The 14,383-nt window shown below is 39.1% G+C and overlaps 1 protein-coding gene across 4 annotated transcripts in view; it reads left to right on the forward strand.

Moving 5' to 3' along the window:
• The window catches only part of dos (daughter of sevenless), a 31,264-nt gene extending 17,277 nt beyond the window's left edge, over window positions 1-13,987 (forward strand). For 2 of the 4 annotated variants that reach the window (XM_045770117.2, XM_045770119.2), the window contains exon 4: window positions 1,584-13,308. In XM_045770117.2, the coding sequence (XP_045626073.1) occupies window positions 1,584-1,817 (234 nt within the window). In that variant the 3' untranslated portion in view covers window positions 1,818-13,308. Of the gene's footprint in view, window positions 1-1,583; window positions 13,309-13,849 lie in introns of those variants that run through there. The other 2 variants (XM_069319136.1, XM_045770118.2) reach the window with 2 other exon arrangements.
• Window positions 13,988-14,383: the final 396 nt, after the last annotated feature.

Here is a 14,383-nt window from a genome sequence, read left to right on the forward strand (position 1 = left end):
CGCGCTCCAAGATCGATCTACCCCCATGCCCAGAACTTTCCAATCTATTTCACCCCCCCAAAATTCTTAGGCCATTAAAATCAGCTTTTCGAAAATCTGGCACTTTAACAGAATTTACAAAGTCCGGTACGAGTTATTTTGGAGGCCAGTACAGTATTGTGTTTGTTGTGACAACCTTGCCCTTGCTAAGCCAGCAGTTACAATTTCCCTTCACAGATTTCACTGCTTCTGTTATGCAGCATGTAGTCAGAGCTAGTCACAGTCGCGACCAGTCAGCGGCAGCCATGGTCAAGTCAGTCAGTCAAGCATCCAGTCACAAGTCAAAGTCAGGCAGGCATTCACAATTGTGGTAGCAACCAGTCACAGTTTGTAAACAACATGAGTCTGATGTTGTTTACAGAACACCAACGCTATGTACTCTCACAAACCCAATGTACCTTCATGTATACAAGTCTGAGCAGTCAGTCTGAGCCCTGGAGTCTGCCTCCAAGGCCACCATCTGGTAGGAAGGTAGTCGTATTAATACCGAACCGACTATCTATAGGTGGCTGGAGCTGTGGGGGATATTTCTGGGAGGGTGCGGTGTGGGGATGGGGATAGGATGTAGCAGGGATGGGGGGGAGCTGAGGGGATGTGGTATGACCACAGCCAGTCTGTGATAGTCCGCCAGCCTGACCTGACTTGACTTGACCTGAATCGGCCTGACCTGACCTGACTTGACCTTGTCTCACCTCGCCTCACCTCCTGCCCAACCACCCACCAGTTTGCCACCAATCCATTCACACTGCCAGTCAGCAACCAATCCTTCCAATGCCTGCCCACTAACCAGCCAGTCCACCTGCCCACCCCCTCTCCTGCCTGTCTGTCTGCCAGCGGGCCAGCCATTCATTCATCGATCAGCCAGCAAGCCAGCCATCTTGCCTGTCCGTCTGCCAGTTAACTAGCCACCCAGCCAGCCCACTCACCCTAATGAGTCTGTGGCTTTTTCCTTCAGAGGGTTTCCGTGCTCTCTTGTATTTTCCTTACCAGTCTGACTGGGCCCATTTTTTTTGCTGTGCCCGATTCTTCTCCCAACCTGGCCTTGAATCATGTTCTGTACTGTAGCACCTTCTGTACCATAGAATTCTGTCAGATTTGTGATGCATGATGACTTGATGCCTTTTTGATAATTACTTGAGGTAGGATGTTGTTTTTGAGCCCATTGGTTTATAAGGGTTCTTTCTGGCAGATGTTCTACTCTCATAAGACTTTTTCCATCACCTTGCTTGGTATGTATGTGTAAGAGATGGCTTGTAATTTAACACCTGTCTGTTTTCCCTTTTGTTTATTGGCACTGCATGGCAGTCTTCCAGCTTGTTGATAGCTCCCATTCAAGCAACTTGTGTATCACCATGAGTGGGCTGCATAGAGCTTTGGCTCTTAGTAGCTTTGATGAGACCTCGGATGGATAATTCTGTCAGCACTACTCACTGTACTACTTGAAGTTATTTTGCTTTAAGTGGTTCTTTTAATTGGTTTTTCTCTTGTGCCAAACCTGGTTTGCATTTCTGGGTTGAACTAATTCGTATGCCCATCTCTTTCAGATATTCTTTCCGTTACAGAATGCGTGTAGACCACAACATGAAATTCAGTACTTGGATCTGGATCTTGACCCTGAGGCTGGACATAGCCCCAAATCTTTGAAAGGGGCATCAAGTAAATGTTCTGTAGGGGCTTCGGCTCCTTCAGTTGTGTACAAGAAAGTTGACTTTGTGAAGACAGATGCATTTAACAAGATGAGAATAAATGTAGAAGACACGTACAGGAAAAACCAATAGTGGAAAGAAAAACTATACAACGTAGTGGGATAGTTGTGATTTACAGACTTGTAAATAAGCTTGAAGAGTCTATTGTAAAGGAAACAAGTCAGTGAAGTGTACAGGATATTTGTTTGTTTATATATATATTGTTTATACTTATATATATACATATATATAATTATTATAAGAAAATATTGAGACCCATAAATAGCATACTCTTAATGAACGTGTGGATGATTTATCCAAATTTGGATAATGTTTTGATGAAAGTTCATTTCCATGATTGGATACGTGGGTGATCTTCGGGTAAACACGCAAACTTTGTAACATACTCAAGGGCATACTTGAACTTGTATGGTACATCTGTATCCAATCATGGTGTACGATAACCAACAAAAGCAACACAAATTTGAATATTACATAAATATGTTTGCTTAGGAGATGGAAGAGCTGATTTTTCTTGCTTGCAAATAGAAACTGTTTTTAAAAGTGGGAAGAAACTAAAGGAAGGACTAACAGTGAGGCTTAAGATGGGCGGTAATAAATGTGTAATATTTGCAGACGACGAGTCACAATAACATGGCTGAAGATATGAAGACTGAACCATACACCAGAAGATGAGATGATGACGAGCCTTTCTCTTTCCAGCCTTTCCTCTCCTCTCTCTTAACCATCTGGCTCCTATCCATTTCCAAGTTGAATGGGGGATCTAATTTCCTCCTTCCTTTTCTTGATGTTCATGTTTATGGCTCTGTGTCCAGGCTCTCTTTCTCTGTCTACCGCAAATCCATACATAGTGGTATGTACATTCACTTCTTTTCTTACCATCCTCCTTCTGTTAAGAACAGTGTTCTCGTCTCTCTCTTCCTCCGTCCTCTACGCATCATTGACCCTCAGTTTCTTGATTCTGAAATTTCTCTTGCCTTGGTTACCCCTTACATTTTTATCAACTGTGCCTATTCTCAAGTTAAATCAAATTTCTTTCATCCCAAACCTGTTTCCAGCATTAGTACCACTGTGCTCTGCCTTCCATTCATATCTGAACTCAAAAATCTAATTAATATCCTTTGTCCTCTTGACATAGAGCTTGCCCTTCGACAAACTAACACTCTTCGTAGTAATCTGGTTCACACTGCTGCTCCTGCTTCTAATGCTGGCGTCTGCTCTGTTTCTTGTTCGTCTTGTCCTCTCCAATACTTTGGGGGAACTGGCCGTACACTTAATGACAGACTTGAGGCACACAAAAGAAGTCTCAAGTTTGCAGACACAAACAATGCTCTCGTCTGTCATATTAGGGACTCTAATCACCCTATTGATTTATCTTCTAAAATAAACTTTCATGCCTCTACTCTTCACAGACGCCATCTTGTTGACTCGGCTCTGATGCACAACATGCTCAACATGAACCTTAGTCCTGGCTTTGTTGCTGTTGACTTCCCTTTCAAAGTACATACTCAAATGCTTTAACCTTTCTAACAAACGTGATCTAACATAAGCTTACCCCCTCCCCCCTTTATCTTTTTTTGTATTTTATTTTTCCTCATATTCTTACATTTCCACTTACAGTATACCCATTATTACCCCCTTCTTACATCTGATTCCTTCTTACATCTGATTATTACACCCATCCCATCTGTACCTTTTGCCTTGCTCTTGCCTTCCTCTAGGAATTTCTCCTCCTCACCTCTCTTGCATTACTTAATGCTCGCTTCAATAGCAATCGACTTGATAATGTTCCAGGACGGAACGAAACGTCATCTCACCTTCTGGTGTGTGGTTTAGTCTTCATGTGTAATATTTATCCCAATATTTGTTACTATATACCTGGTTAAGCATGCCAAAAACTGTGGTTCTGTTTTTTTTTCTCTAAAATTTAACACTATTCACCGACATTTAAATGTTGACATTAAAAGTGAAACATGTGACATAAAAGATAATGGCTCCATATATACAGTATAGCTGGCCTTAGTTTAATATACAGTACCTAGCTTATAATCCTTTTTTTGGTTTTCCTACCTTATTGCTTTTTTCATTTTTGTTCGGCATGTTATATGACCCACATATCCTATTTTACACATGCACTTACATACATAAATATATTCATGCGCGCACACACACAAACATGTACGCATGTGTGTGTGTATGTGTGTAGTTTCAAAGCATGACATGACAAAGAGGACTGGGAAGACACCACATGCACAGCTCTTGTCAAGTAATTACATTTGGGTGACGTTCATTACATAATTATCTAAAACAAATGGTGGGCGCAGGGGCTACTATCATGTATTCCACATTCAAATTACATTTGGCTGGCTTTCAACAAATTTTCTTAGCCGTGTAATGAGTCACTTTAAAAACTGTTGTTCTTTCATTGGTTTTCTTTGCCACCAAAAGCAGTTGTTTTTTTTTATGATTATTCTAAAGTTTTAACACAGAGGACCAAGTTTTGTAACTTATGTATTTTAAGAAACCATTCTGACAAGGTTAATTTGTAAGCAGATGTGATGTAATATTTTGTAACCTCATCTGTAGTACATTGTGATGTTTGCTGTAACCATTGTTTGTTTTCTCTAAAAAAGTAGAAGTTTGTGGTAATATACTTGCTATTATCAACTTAAATACAATAGTACCATTTGGTTATCTAGAAGCACAGGAATTGGTAAAACTTCACTTTGTTCAGGAAGCTCAAATGTTGAGCACCATGTTATGCTTGATAACCTTGATTCATTTATATTTAGTGATGCTTTTAATTTATATAAAAAATCATCAATGACACTAGGAAATGGTTCAAAGTATGCATTTTGTTAGTCATCATTTGTGAATGTTTTTGGATTGTATATAATTTTTTTCCCCAACAATTGGTTTTGTGAATGAATTGTGTTGGAAATGTGTGTCAGCTTTAAGGAAACATTTGGAGGAAATGTTGTTTTCCTTCTTTTTCTTGTCCTGCTGTCTTTCCATTGTGTCCACTATATCAATGATGAGCAAAACTTAGATTGCAAAGGATACATCAGCTAATTGTGTATAATAATTACTCTTGACAGCACTGTAATTTCTAAGCATATCAGTTTGCGCCGATAGTCGCCATTCTGCGAGGCATAAAGGTTAATAGCCGATATCAATGGAGAACGTAAATTGCTTCAAACGTTAATATTTCTTGTTTATTTTTGTTTCGTGCAAGGTAACATCAGAGTGATAAAGCTCTTAATGCTGACTTATGCTGTGTTTTTCAAGCTTAATGCTCAACGTTATTGAACTAGTGGATATTTGTTACTAGAGGCTACCGGAGCAACCGAGCTGAATGATTTGAAGCTAATGACATGTATAAAGTCCGTCAGACAGCCTGGTGGTTGTAAACAAAGTGTGAATATAATCCTTGATCTTTTCCAGGATACCCAGGGAATAAAGTTGGTTATTTTAGATACTAATCATATTATGTAGCCTTGATGACTTGTACTGTACTTTAAACTGGGAATGGGTTTTGTGTTCATGAAGTAAGCTGGAGGTGTGGCTGCATGAATATCATGATGACATAAAGCCGTTAGAGGTGATGTGTTAAAAAAATGTACATTTTTTCTGAATCGCCTTGGATCTTTGGTAGAGCGTTCATCCCTTTTATATTTTTTAAAATTGTCTTGGTTTATTGCTGTAAATGCTGTATTACATAGGAATTGCACCTATCGAATATTTTTCTGCAGCTTTTTTATATACCATGTTTTTAGTGTGTAAATGTGTGTGTTTATGTGCATTCTTATGCCGTGTGTGCGCGCGTGCATGTGCATCTGTGTTGATGGTGTGTGCATGTGTGTTTGGGGGGGGGTGTTTGCACATGCATACATGCATTTACTATTTGTGTCTGCAGGATCAAGCTACTACTTCTTGAACCCCCATCTTTCTTAACCGTCAGTAGTGTAATATACCGACTTCTGGCCTATTTTCCTTTATGTCTGTTACATATATTTCTCTCTAACACACACAAACACCCAGGATGTAGCCCATAGCAGCTGTCTTAACTCCCAGGTACCTATTTACTGCTAGGTGAACAGTGCATGAGATGAAAGAAATTTTCTCCTTTGTTCTTGCTCTGGCTGGGAATCTATCTAACCAGGGTCCTTAGGACTATGGCACTTGATCACTGTCCACTCGGCTGGGAAGCCCTGCGTGTGTGTGAGCGTGTAGGTACTTGTCAATATGAGATGTTTTAATGCTTAAATGAATTTCGGGATTATTCTTGGTGGTTCATGCACAACCACGTACCTTCTGCCCCATTACAATTCCAGTTGTCGGAGACAGGATACCCGTGCTTGTATCAAGGTCTTTCCCTAGGTGGAACTATTGACATTCCTCAGGATGCAACCCACAAGCTACCTAACTCCTGGGTACATATTTACTGCTAGGTGAACAGAGGCATCAGGTGAAAGGGAACACATGCCCAACCATTTCTTTCCTCCCTTGAGAAGGAACCAAGGATCCCCCATTTGTGGGTGTTGATTTTAAACTACAGTGGTATGTACCTCGGTTTACAAATCCCCTTCTTTACGAACTTTTCTGGTTACGAGCCCAATTTCTTCGGAAAATTTGAGTCGTGTTACGAACTTTACCTCAGGATACGACTTTGTTGATACGCGTATGGCCAACCTAGCGTGTGGTGGCACGGCAATCGCGCCTCAGTTTACCAGTGCCTCCCGCCAAGTGACCATCACACCTGAATTTTTTGCAAGGATTTACAGTTATATCTATTATATTATATAAGTTATTATATATCTCGCCAAGGGTCCCAAGAAAGCCAGTGGTAAGGTTCAAGGCAAGAAAACACATGTGAGTGACCATAGAGGAAAACAAGAGATCATTCGTAAACATGAAAGTGGTACACATGTTGTTGAACGAGATAGACAGTACAACAAATCTTCAGGGGAGGAGGAGGCAGTAGAGGATGTCCTTTCGTCGTTAATTAAGAAAATGTGTGCAGTATGGGAAGAACTGCAAAGTGTTGCTGAAAAGAATCGCCAAGATAAAGGTGTAGCAGGCCGTTGCATTGATCTTATTAATGACAATGTGATGTCTCACTATAGACAAGTGTTACAAAGAAGGGAAAAACAATCTTCAATGGAATGATTTCTAGTGAGAAAATCAAGCAGCAAGTCAGAAGCAGGTCCTAGTAGTATGCAGGCAAAAGGTGCCAGTGTGTGTACCCCAGAGAAGTCATTGCTGCCTGATGTTATAATGGAAGGGGACTCCCCTTCCAAACAGTAACACCTTCTCCTTCCCCTCCTCACAGTCTTCCATACACCAACAGGAGTCATCAGTAAAGGTAAGTAATAACTCATACATACATTTGCACTTAAGATTTGGGTAAATTAGGTATAAAATTTACTTTGAAGTTAATTTTTTTTGGAACGGATTAATTCATTTCTCATTATTTCTTATGGGGAAATTTGCTTCAGTTTACGAATTTTCGGGTTACAAACCGTCTCCAGGAATGGAGACGGTTTGTAAGCCGAGGTACCCCTGTACTGTGCTACAGGACCCATTACCCCTCCCTCAAATTCATATTGTGTAATGTGGCACTACTGATATTGTAACGTAATGGAGATCTATATTCAAAATGCTTTTTCTTTGTGCAGAATGATAGTAGCAGTTTACATCGAACTAGAGAAAGTGTGCAACTTTACCAAGAAAATATTTAATTTTCACCCAGTTAAATTCTTATTGACCATGGACAATGTGACACACTTCCTTCAAATTTCTCTCAGGTTTATCCCATTAAAGTACTTCTTGGGACTGCACTTTCCTACTTATTGCAAATATGAGTGAGTTTCCCAAGGCAGTGTTTAAAGACTTCACACTTCAGCTTTGCTTATGATGGATTTAACCCCCCTTTCTCCCAACTGGGATTTATTCTTGCCTTTGTCGTCAACTGCTTTATTCATCATTATTGGGTCTTATTTTCCAAAATACTGGTGTTCGACCTTGGCTTCAGCTTGCAACTGACTGTATTTGTTGTCTTGTCCTCCTAAACACTGCTTAAATTCTCTAAAAGAAGTTTTTGAATATCCTACACCAGAGTCGATGTGAACTGGTCTTCCCGGCTTGGTGCCTTCTTTTGATAATTACTTCTCTGCTAGAAAAACTTACGCTGTAATATTTACTGGTAAAACATATCATCTACCGTCCACCCTTAGGCCTTCTTTCAAGTAAAAAAAAGTTATATTTCATAATATGAAACTCTTAGGGGGGGAGGATTTTTGAAACCCTTCTATCTTAGGTGCCGTCTGTCTATTGTGCACTGAATGCACCACCACCACTTATCTTATTAAAAGCCATGTTGTCTCCTGGGGTTTATATGGCACGTACTTCTCAAATTACGCTCTTCCCCAACGCTGTCTGCACTTGATAATGAATGCACCACGTATTTGAGATTTTTCGGATTTTTTACTGAAAAAAACTCGGTTACTTTCAGCAAGTCAAATATCTTTTTTGTTGTTGATTCTTGCCATGCTCTAGTGGCTGTGGAATCATTTTAACCCTTCACATTCTGTTGGGATGAGAATTCAGTGTTTCTCATCTTTAGCAAGTGTAAGAGATGAGTTTTGCTAGGTACCCACTGATATTGGTGATGCCGATCAAAATCTTGCATATGTCCCCTCTCTCGGAAACTAATTCCTTCCTTAGATTTCTGTCATTCGCAATGCCATTTTCAACCAATGGAAAGATGCGTGTTAGCAACTACACATGACAAATTATGTACTGTTAAAATGTCAACAATCATAGGGATTGTTGAGACTTAATGGTACATAATTTGTTGTTACTTGTTACTTGGCCCTCATCCTTTCACCAGTATAAAAAGTGTAAAGTGTCTGGCTAATTTCAGGACAGGTGCTAGAACAGAGACCTCTACCTTAGTGTCAGAACTACATTGTTCTGTGAATAATCATTTGCCTGGTAGAATGTTTTGATTTTCTGATGGTTGTAAGCTTGACTTCCCCAGTGTTCTTTCAAGTCGTATGTCCCTGGGTCAAATCTTGTGCGACTCATGATACCTTTGGCGTCACTAACTGCCTTTTGGCTCTCGTATGGGCCTCTGGAATGGTATCAAAGACACTTTGCTCTGTCCCATAGTCAGTGCTGAATACCTTTCCAGGCTTTGCATCTTTTGATAATTGCTTGCTAACCCTGCTAACACCCTTTCCCCCCCCCCCCCATTCCCTCCAATTAACAGCCCCCTCTCCACACACACCACATAGGGGGGCTCCCTCCCCTCTCCACACATACCGCACAGGGAGAGCCCCCCCCATCTCCACACACACCACAGAGGGCACCCCCCCCCATCTCAACACACACACACCACACAGGGGGGCCCCCTCTCTCCATACTACACACGCGACCCCCCTCTCTCCATACTACACACGCGACCCCATTCCCCCACCAGGCAAGTATTGTCTCTGGTGGTCCGGATGGGGTCCCCTCCCCAAACATGGTGGGGAAGAGGGGCGTGGGGTACCCCTCCCTACCACCACACAGACCCTCTTCTTGGCAGAATAGAAACCTTAAAAGGTTAGAAGCCGGTCCAGTCCCATTTAGTGGCGGGTTCTTGTATCGTATTCACAGATGTTACGTCCATCGTCCTGCCATCCAAATGATAGTACCTTTGGCTACTATGGCTGTAAGTACAAAATGTGCACTGTTGCATCCCCTCCCCCCCCAAAAAAGGTCACATTTTGTACTATTACTTATGGGACCCTGGGAAAGAAAATAACAAACCTGATTTTCCCAGCCCTAGTATAATGTGTACTAAATTAGGCCTAATTACATGTGTTAGGTCTAGAGCAGATTAGGTTAAAGGTCACCGGTTCACTATTTATTATGCTCTTTAGAAATGAAATACAGTAGTTCAATCCATGAATCTCTCCCCCTCTCTTTCTCTCTTATATTCATTTTTTGTGCTTTTCATCTGTTTGGTAGACATTATCTCTTTCAGGAGATGCGTTTATACAGTATCTCTATAACTCTCGCATCCATACAGGTTTTACAATGCATTGCCATAATTTCAATTGTGATTACATCTCCACGTTCATATCCTGTGGGTAGTGACTGCTTCGCATACAAAGTTCAACCCTTAGGCTCCAGTGACCCCTAATATTTTAGCAGCTAATGAAAAATCACCATTAGGGTAAGTAGAAGTCTTTTTGTAGAGTTGTAGCCACGGTGTTCACAAAAGCGAAATATCTGTTTTCTCTCGAGCCCAATTCTTTTGGATATGGTATAACCACTTGTATGCTCTCTCAAGCTTGCACCGTGTGTGTGTATGCAGTGTTTGTGTCTATATGTATGTGTGTTTATATGAATGCAGGAGTGTGTGTGTGTGTGTGTGTGTGTGTTTTAATAATACATGATTTGTAAGTTTACAATGTGCTTTTATTTATGTTCTTTATGAAGACCTAATTATTATACTTGAATGTATTGCTCATTTTCTTGCTGTTGATATATTGGAGACCATGATATTCCATATATGAAAGGTACTCTACAGGATAAAAGGGTAACCATAATAGTGTATATATAAACAGTTGTCTGGAACACCATACCTTTTGGTCTGTGATGAATTATGGTGAAACTGCCTTGTGTTTGTTGGGGGGGGGGGGTAGCAGGGTCATTTCTCTAGTATAATAGTGTACATATGTTGTTTATTCTTAATACCAGTGGCTTTCTTCTCCTGCAATATTCAGGAACTCTTTGCCTTATAATGGACTGCGTTTACATAATGCGGTTCATTTTCATGAACTTGATGCCTTCTCTGGATGTGTCTCACTGCTTTGTAGGTATTTGCTCGTATTCAAAGCTAGTAAACATTTTTGTAACAAGGTATACATGGATATTAATTGTATGTTTATACAGTATCTCAAATTATAGTGTTTGGTAAAGGAGCCATGATGGGTTAAAATTTGGCATAAGCCTTGTAAAGTGCTTCATACAAAGGGCTTCATACAAATGCTTAATTTTCAGCGGCTTGTCAGTTATTGAATTCATTTAAAGGTCAATTATAACCTCGAGTGTCTGAAAATCATTATCACTAGAAATTGTTCCCAGGATTGACTAGGTCCTTGAGAGCGAGAAGTTTTAGAGTTTTTGGTTTAAGGTAGGTTTTATTTTAGGGCTATTTTGTAATTTAGCAACATTATTATTGTGATAGTGTGACCATAGAAAGAAATACAGAATCATTTGATTTGGTTGTGGCTACAAAGTGGTCCAAATTTGGTTGTAGGTATACAAGTGGAAGAAATTTAGTTGCAATTACAGCCGCAGGCACAACCTTGTGATATTGTACCAACACTGATAACATTAACCCATTATTGGATAAAGGTTACTAATGTGTGCCTACTGGCTGCAACAAGCAGACCCAGTTTGGTTGTGGATACAGTAGCAGACCAAAATTCATGCATACCACAAGTTAATTTTAACCATCCTGGCGTACATTACATATATAAAGAAATGTAGGGGGCCGATAAACTATTTTAACCATTTAATGAGGAAAGGACTTGCAAGAATAAATTTCCAGAAAATAGTTACAACAGAAATGAGCTTTACAAGAAATAAATGAGCAAGTTACTGTACTGTAGCAAAAATCATTAACGGGTAAAAAACCAATAAGTAAATTTTTGAAGGTGTAGGTGCCGATGATTATACTGTATAGTAAATGGTGTGGAGATGCACGTGTAAAGTGCATCCTATCTGTATTACCTTAACGTGTTGCATTTGGAATATCTTACCGTATTTTGATGGGGGGTGGCAAAAAATTGCAGGAAAAGTCATTCTTATGTAAATAAAATTGTTCATTCAATGTTTTCTTCTCTTTTAGTAATAAATTTTAACCTGCGTGAAATAACTAGGAAAATAATAAGATTAATTGGTGCTTCAAAGAATATTTGTAGAGAGAATATAGAGGCAACAGTCAAATAGTTACATCATTTAAAATTTTTCACTTGGCAGTCCAGTTGATGTGAACCCTTCCCACTTGCATGTGTTTATGCATTGGAGTTTTCAGCTTTACAATTAAGTGTAAGGTGCACTCGGTCCTGAATTTGTTGGTGCATATTTATGGTCACGTGGAGGTTTGCCTCTTTCATTGCACTTCGGTGATGTGAATGTTTTAGGATGTGCCTTTTACAGTTTTAAACATAGATGGTAGTTTCCAGGACAATTGGATTACTGAATTGTTAAAAAAATCATTTCACAAATTTTACAAATAGTGTAGTAATCACATCAATACAGTGATCCCAGTTTAAGAGGTACAGCAGTTACAGGTTTATTTGTCACATAATGCAGGTTGTATTTTTAAGGAAAAATGAACTTAAATTTAGTTAGGTCTTAAGGTGAACCACCTGTACCTTCCTTAATACTAAGGCACATTGAATGACCCACTTGAATGTAAACCAGTAATGGGAATTAGTCAGTAGGGCAAGTTTCTGACATTCACTACAGTTGTGTATTTAAGCCAAATGTGGTCCATGTCCTCCAGAACATAAGAAACCGTTTGACTCTTATAAGGTAAACTCTGGTTTAGGTAAATGCAAATGCTATGTACTTCATCACCAGTGTATTTAACCATGTGGTAGAGCTTACAATGATATGCTTAAAATACTCAATACAGGGGAACTGCGATAAGCACTTTTTTAGGAAAATGTTGTTTTTGTCTACTGGCTGGCAGGTTAGAAAGTAAGATTAATTCTTAAATAACTTGACTAATTACAAATACTACATCATGGTGTGCACAAAAACATTTTCACCAAAAAATTGCAGATAATGATTGGAACCATTTAAGGTTTAAATAGTGCAATTTTTGTGTGTACGTGTGTACTCGAGTGAGCGTGTATGGGGAGGGTGGGGAAATGTGTAAGAGAGAGCGAGCTGTGTGTGCGCATGTACATACGTTCGTTCGTACGTTCAGGTGAGTAATCGGGGGGGGGGGGCTGAAAGCCAGTAGTGCATTGGTAACCAGTTTAGTTATTAGATATCATTCTTGCTCAATAGTTAAGTTGAACAAAATATATGTTACAGAGCTTAGTGATGACTGAATATCCCTTTTATTAATATTATGGTGAAGATAGCTTAGTTTGACCTTAGTCTTGTGTGAGTGCTTGAGTCCCTAATGTGATTATGAATCAATAAATGTGCTGGTTATAATATATATTACATATATCTACCAGAGTAGTTATGCTTATGAATTGTCAATATTCAGAAAGTATAAAAGTGTATTTAAAATGGGCGTTACAAAATGGCACAATGTGTATAACCAAGTACAGTATAGTATGTTTTTAACAGAATTGTATTGAATTCTTTGATTTTTTTTATGTGGGGAGTGTCTCAATAAGTTCCACAGTGAAGAGGTTTTGGTTACAATAGAATGGTGCTAACAGTAATCATTATTAATGTATCACCCGAAATATGATAAGATGTGAATTGACGAGTTTTTTGTATGAGAATGCTTTGTTAATAATTAAAACCCAACTTTTAATTGACTGTTCTTGACCTAACGAAATGAACACCTGTTCATCAAGTAGTTCTAACGATATGCTTGAGAGGTGTGTGGGGAATTGTTTGATCAAGTTTGTTTAGGAAATATATACATGGACATGTAAAATGAGTGGTAAATGCTATGTAATACTATGTACAGTATTAACAACATCCTAAGGCATAACATACCTTAATCTCCTCAATATTTCAGGTTCATAACCTGTAGTAAACAAAATTAAATTTGATGCTCGGGCTAGATTCTTTTGATTCGTAATTAAATTCTTTTGATATTTACTAAAACAAAATTGGGTGGCCTGTATATTGTTAATAGTGCCTTTAAGGGTGATAAAAGCTGCCATGTTTACAGATAAATGTGCACAAATTAGTTCTAAAGGTGAATTACATTATACAGTACTAGGTATGAAGGAAATAATGATTAGGGTGATGGAGCCTTGTAAGATGAGGGGTGGGGGGGTGGGGGTATTTAATTAGGCCCCTTTATTTTTATTATTATTTTTAATCGGGGTGCCCCTTTTTAACAGGGGCTGTTCATTAGTGACCTGACTCGAGGCCTATAATTTCCTGTGCAACAATCCACATGATGTTTCTAGGGATGTCATCTGTCCCAGGCTTATTTTACTATATGAAGATGCCTGACAAAATAAACTATTGATAATTCAGTCCTTTTATCTTTTTCCTTAAAATGATTAGTTCTGTACTATACATTTTGAATGAATAACCATAGCACAAATTCTTGAAAATAATATCAGGCAAGTTACTGCAAATGCTAAATAGATCTCAAGGTTGTAGGTAAGTGAAGAATCATAGAAAAAAGGATTCTGCACTAAAGAGTAAATAGACTTGAAAGTTGAACCTATAGGTGAAATTGCTGAGGGATTATGCTTCCTAACTTTGAATCTAATATTTAGGGAGATAAGTGACCCTAGGGGTAGCAGCGGGAGGCTGTTCCCGATATACAGTACTACAGTACAGTATACAGTATAGATATTCTCACCAGGGTTGTCGTAATATCAAATTGTTTACTTGACCTGTGGTGGGTGGCATCTCAGGATGTT

This window comes from Procambarus clarkii, chromosome 92 (genome assembly GCF_040958095.1).
Source record: "Procambarus clarkii isolate CNS0578487 chromosome 92, FALCON_Pclarkii_2.0, whole genome shotgun sequence".
Classification (NCBI taxonomy): Eukaryota; Metazoa; Arthropoda; class Malacostraca; order Decapoda; family Cambaridae; genus Procambarus; species Procambarus clarkii.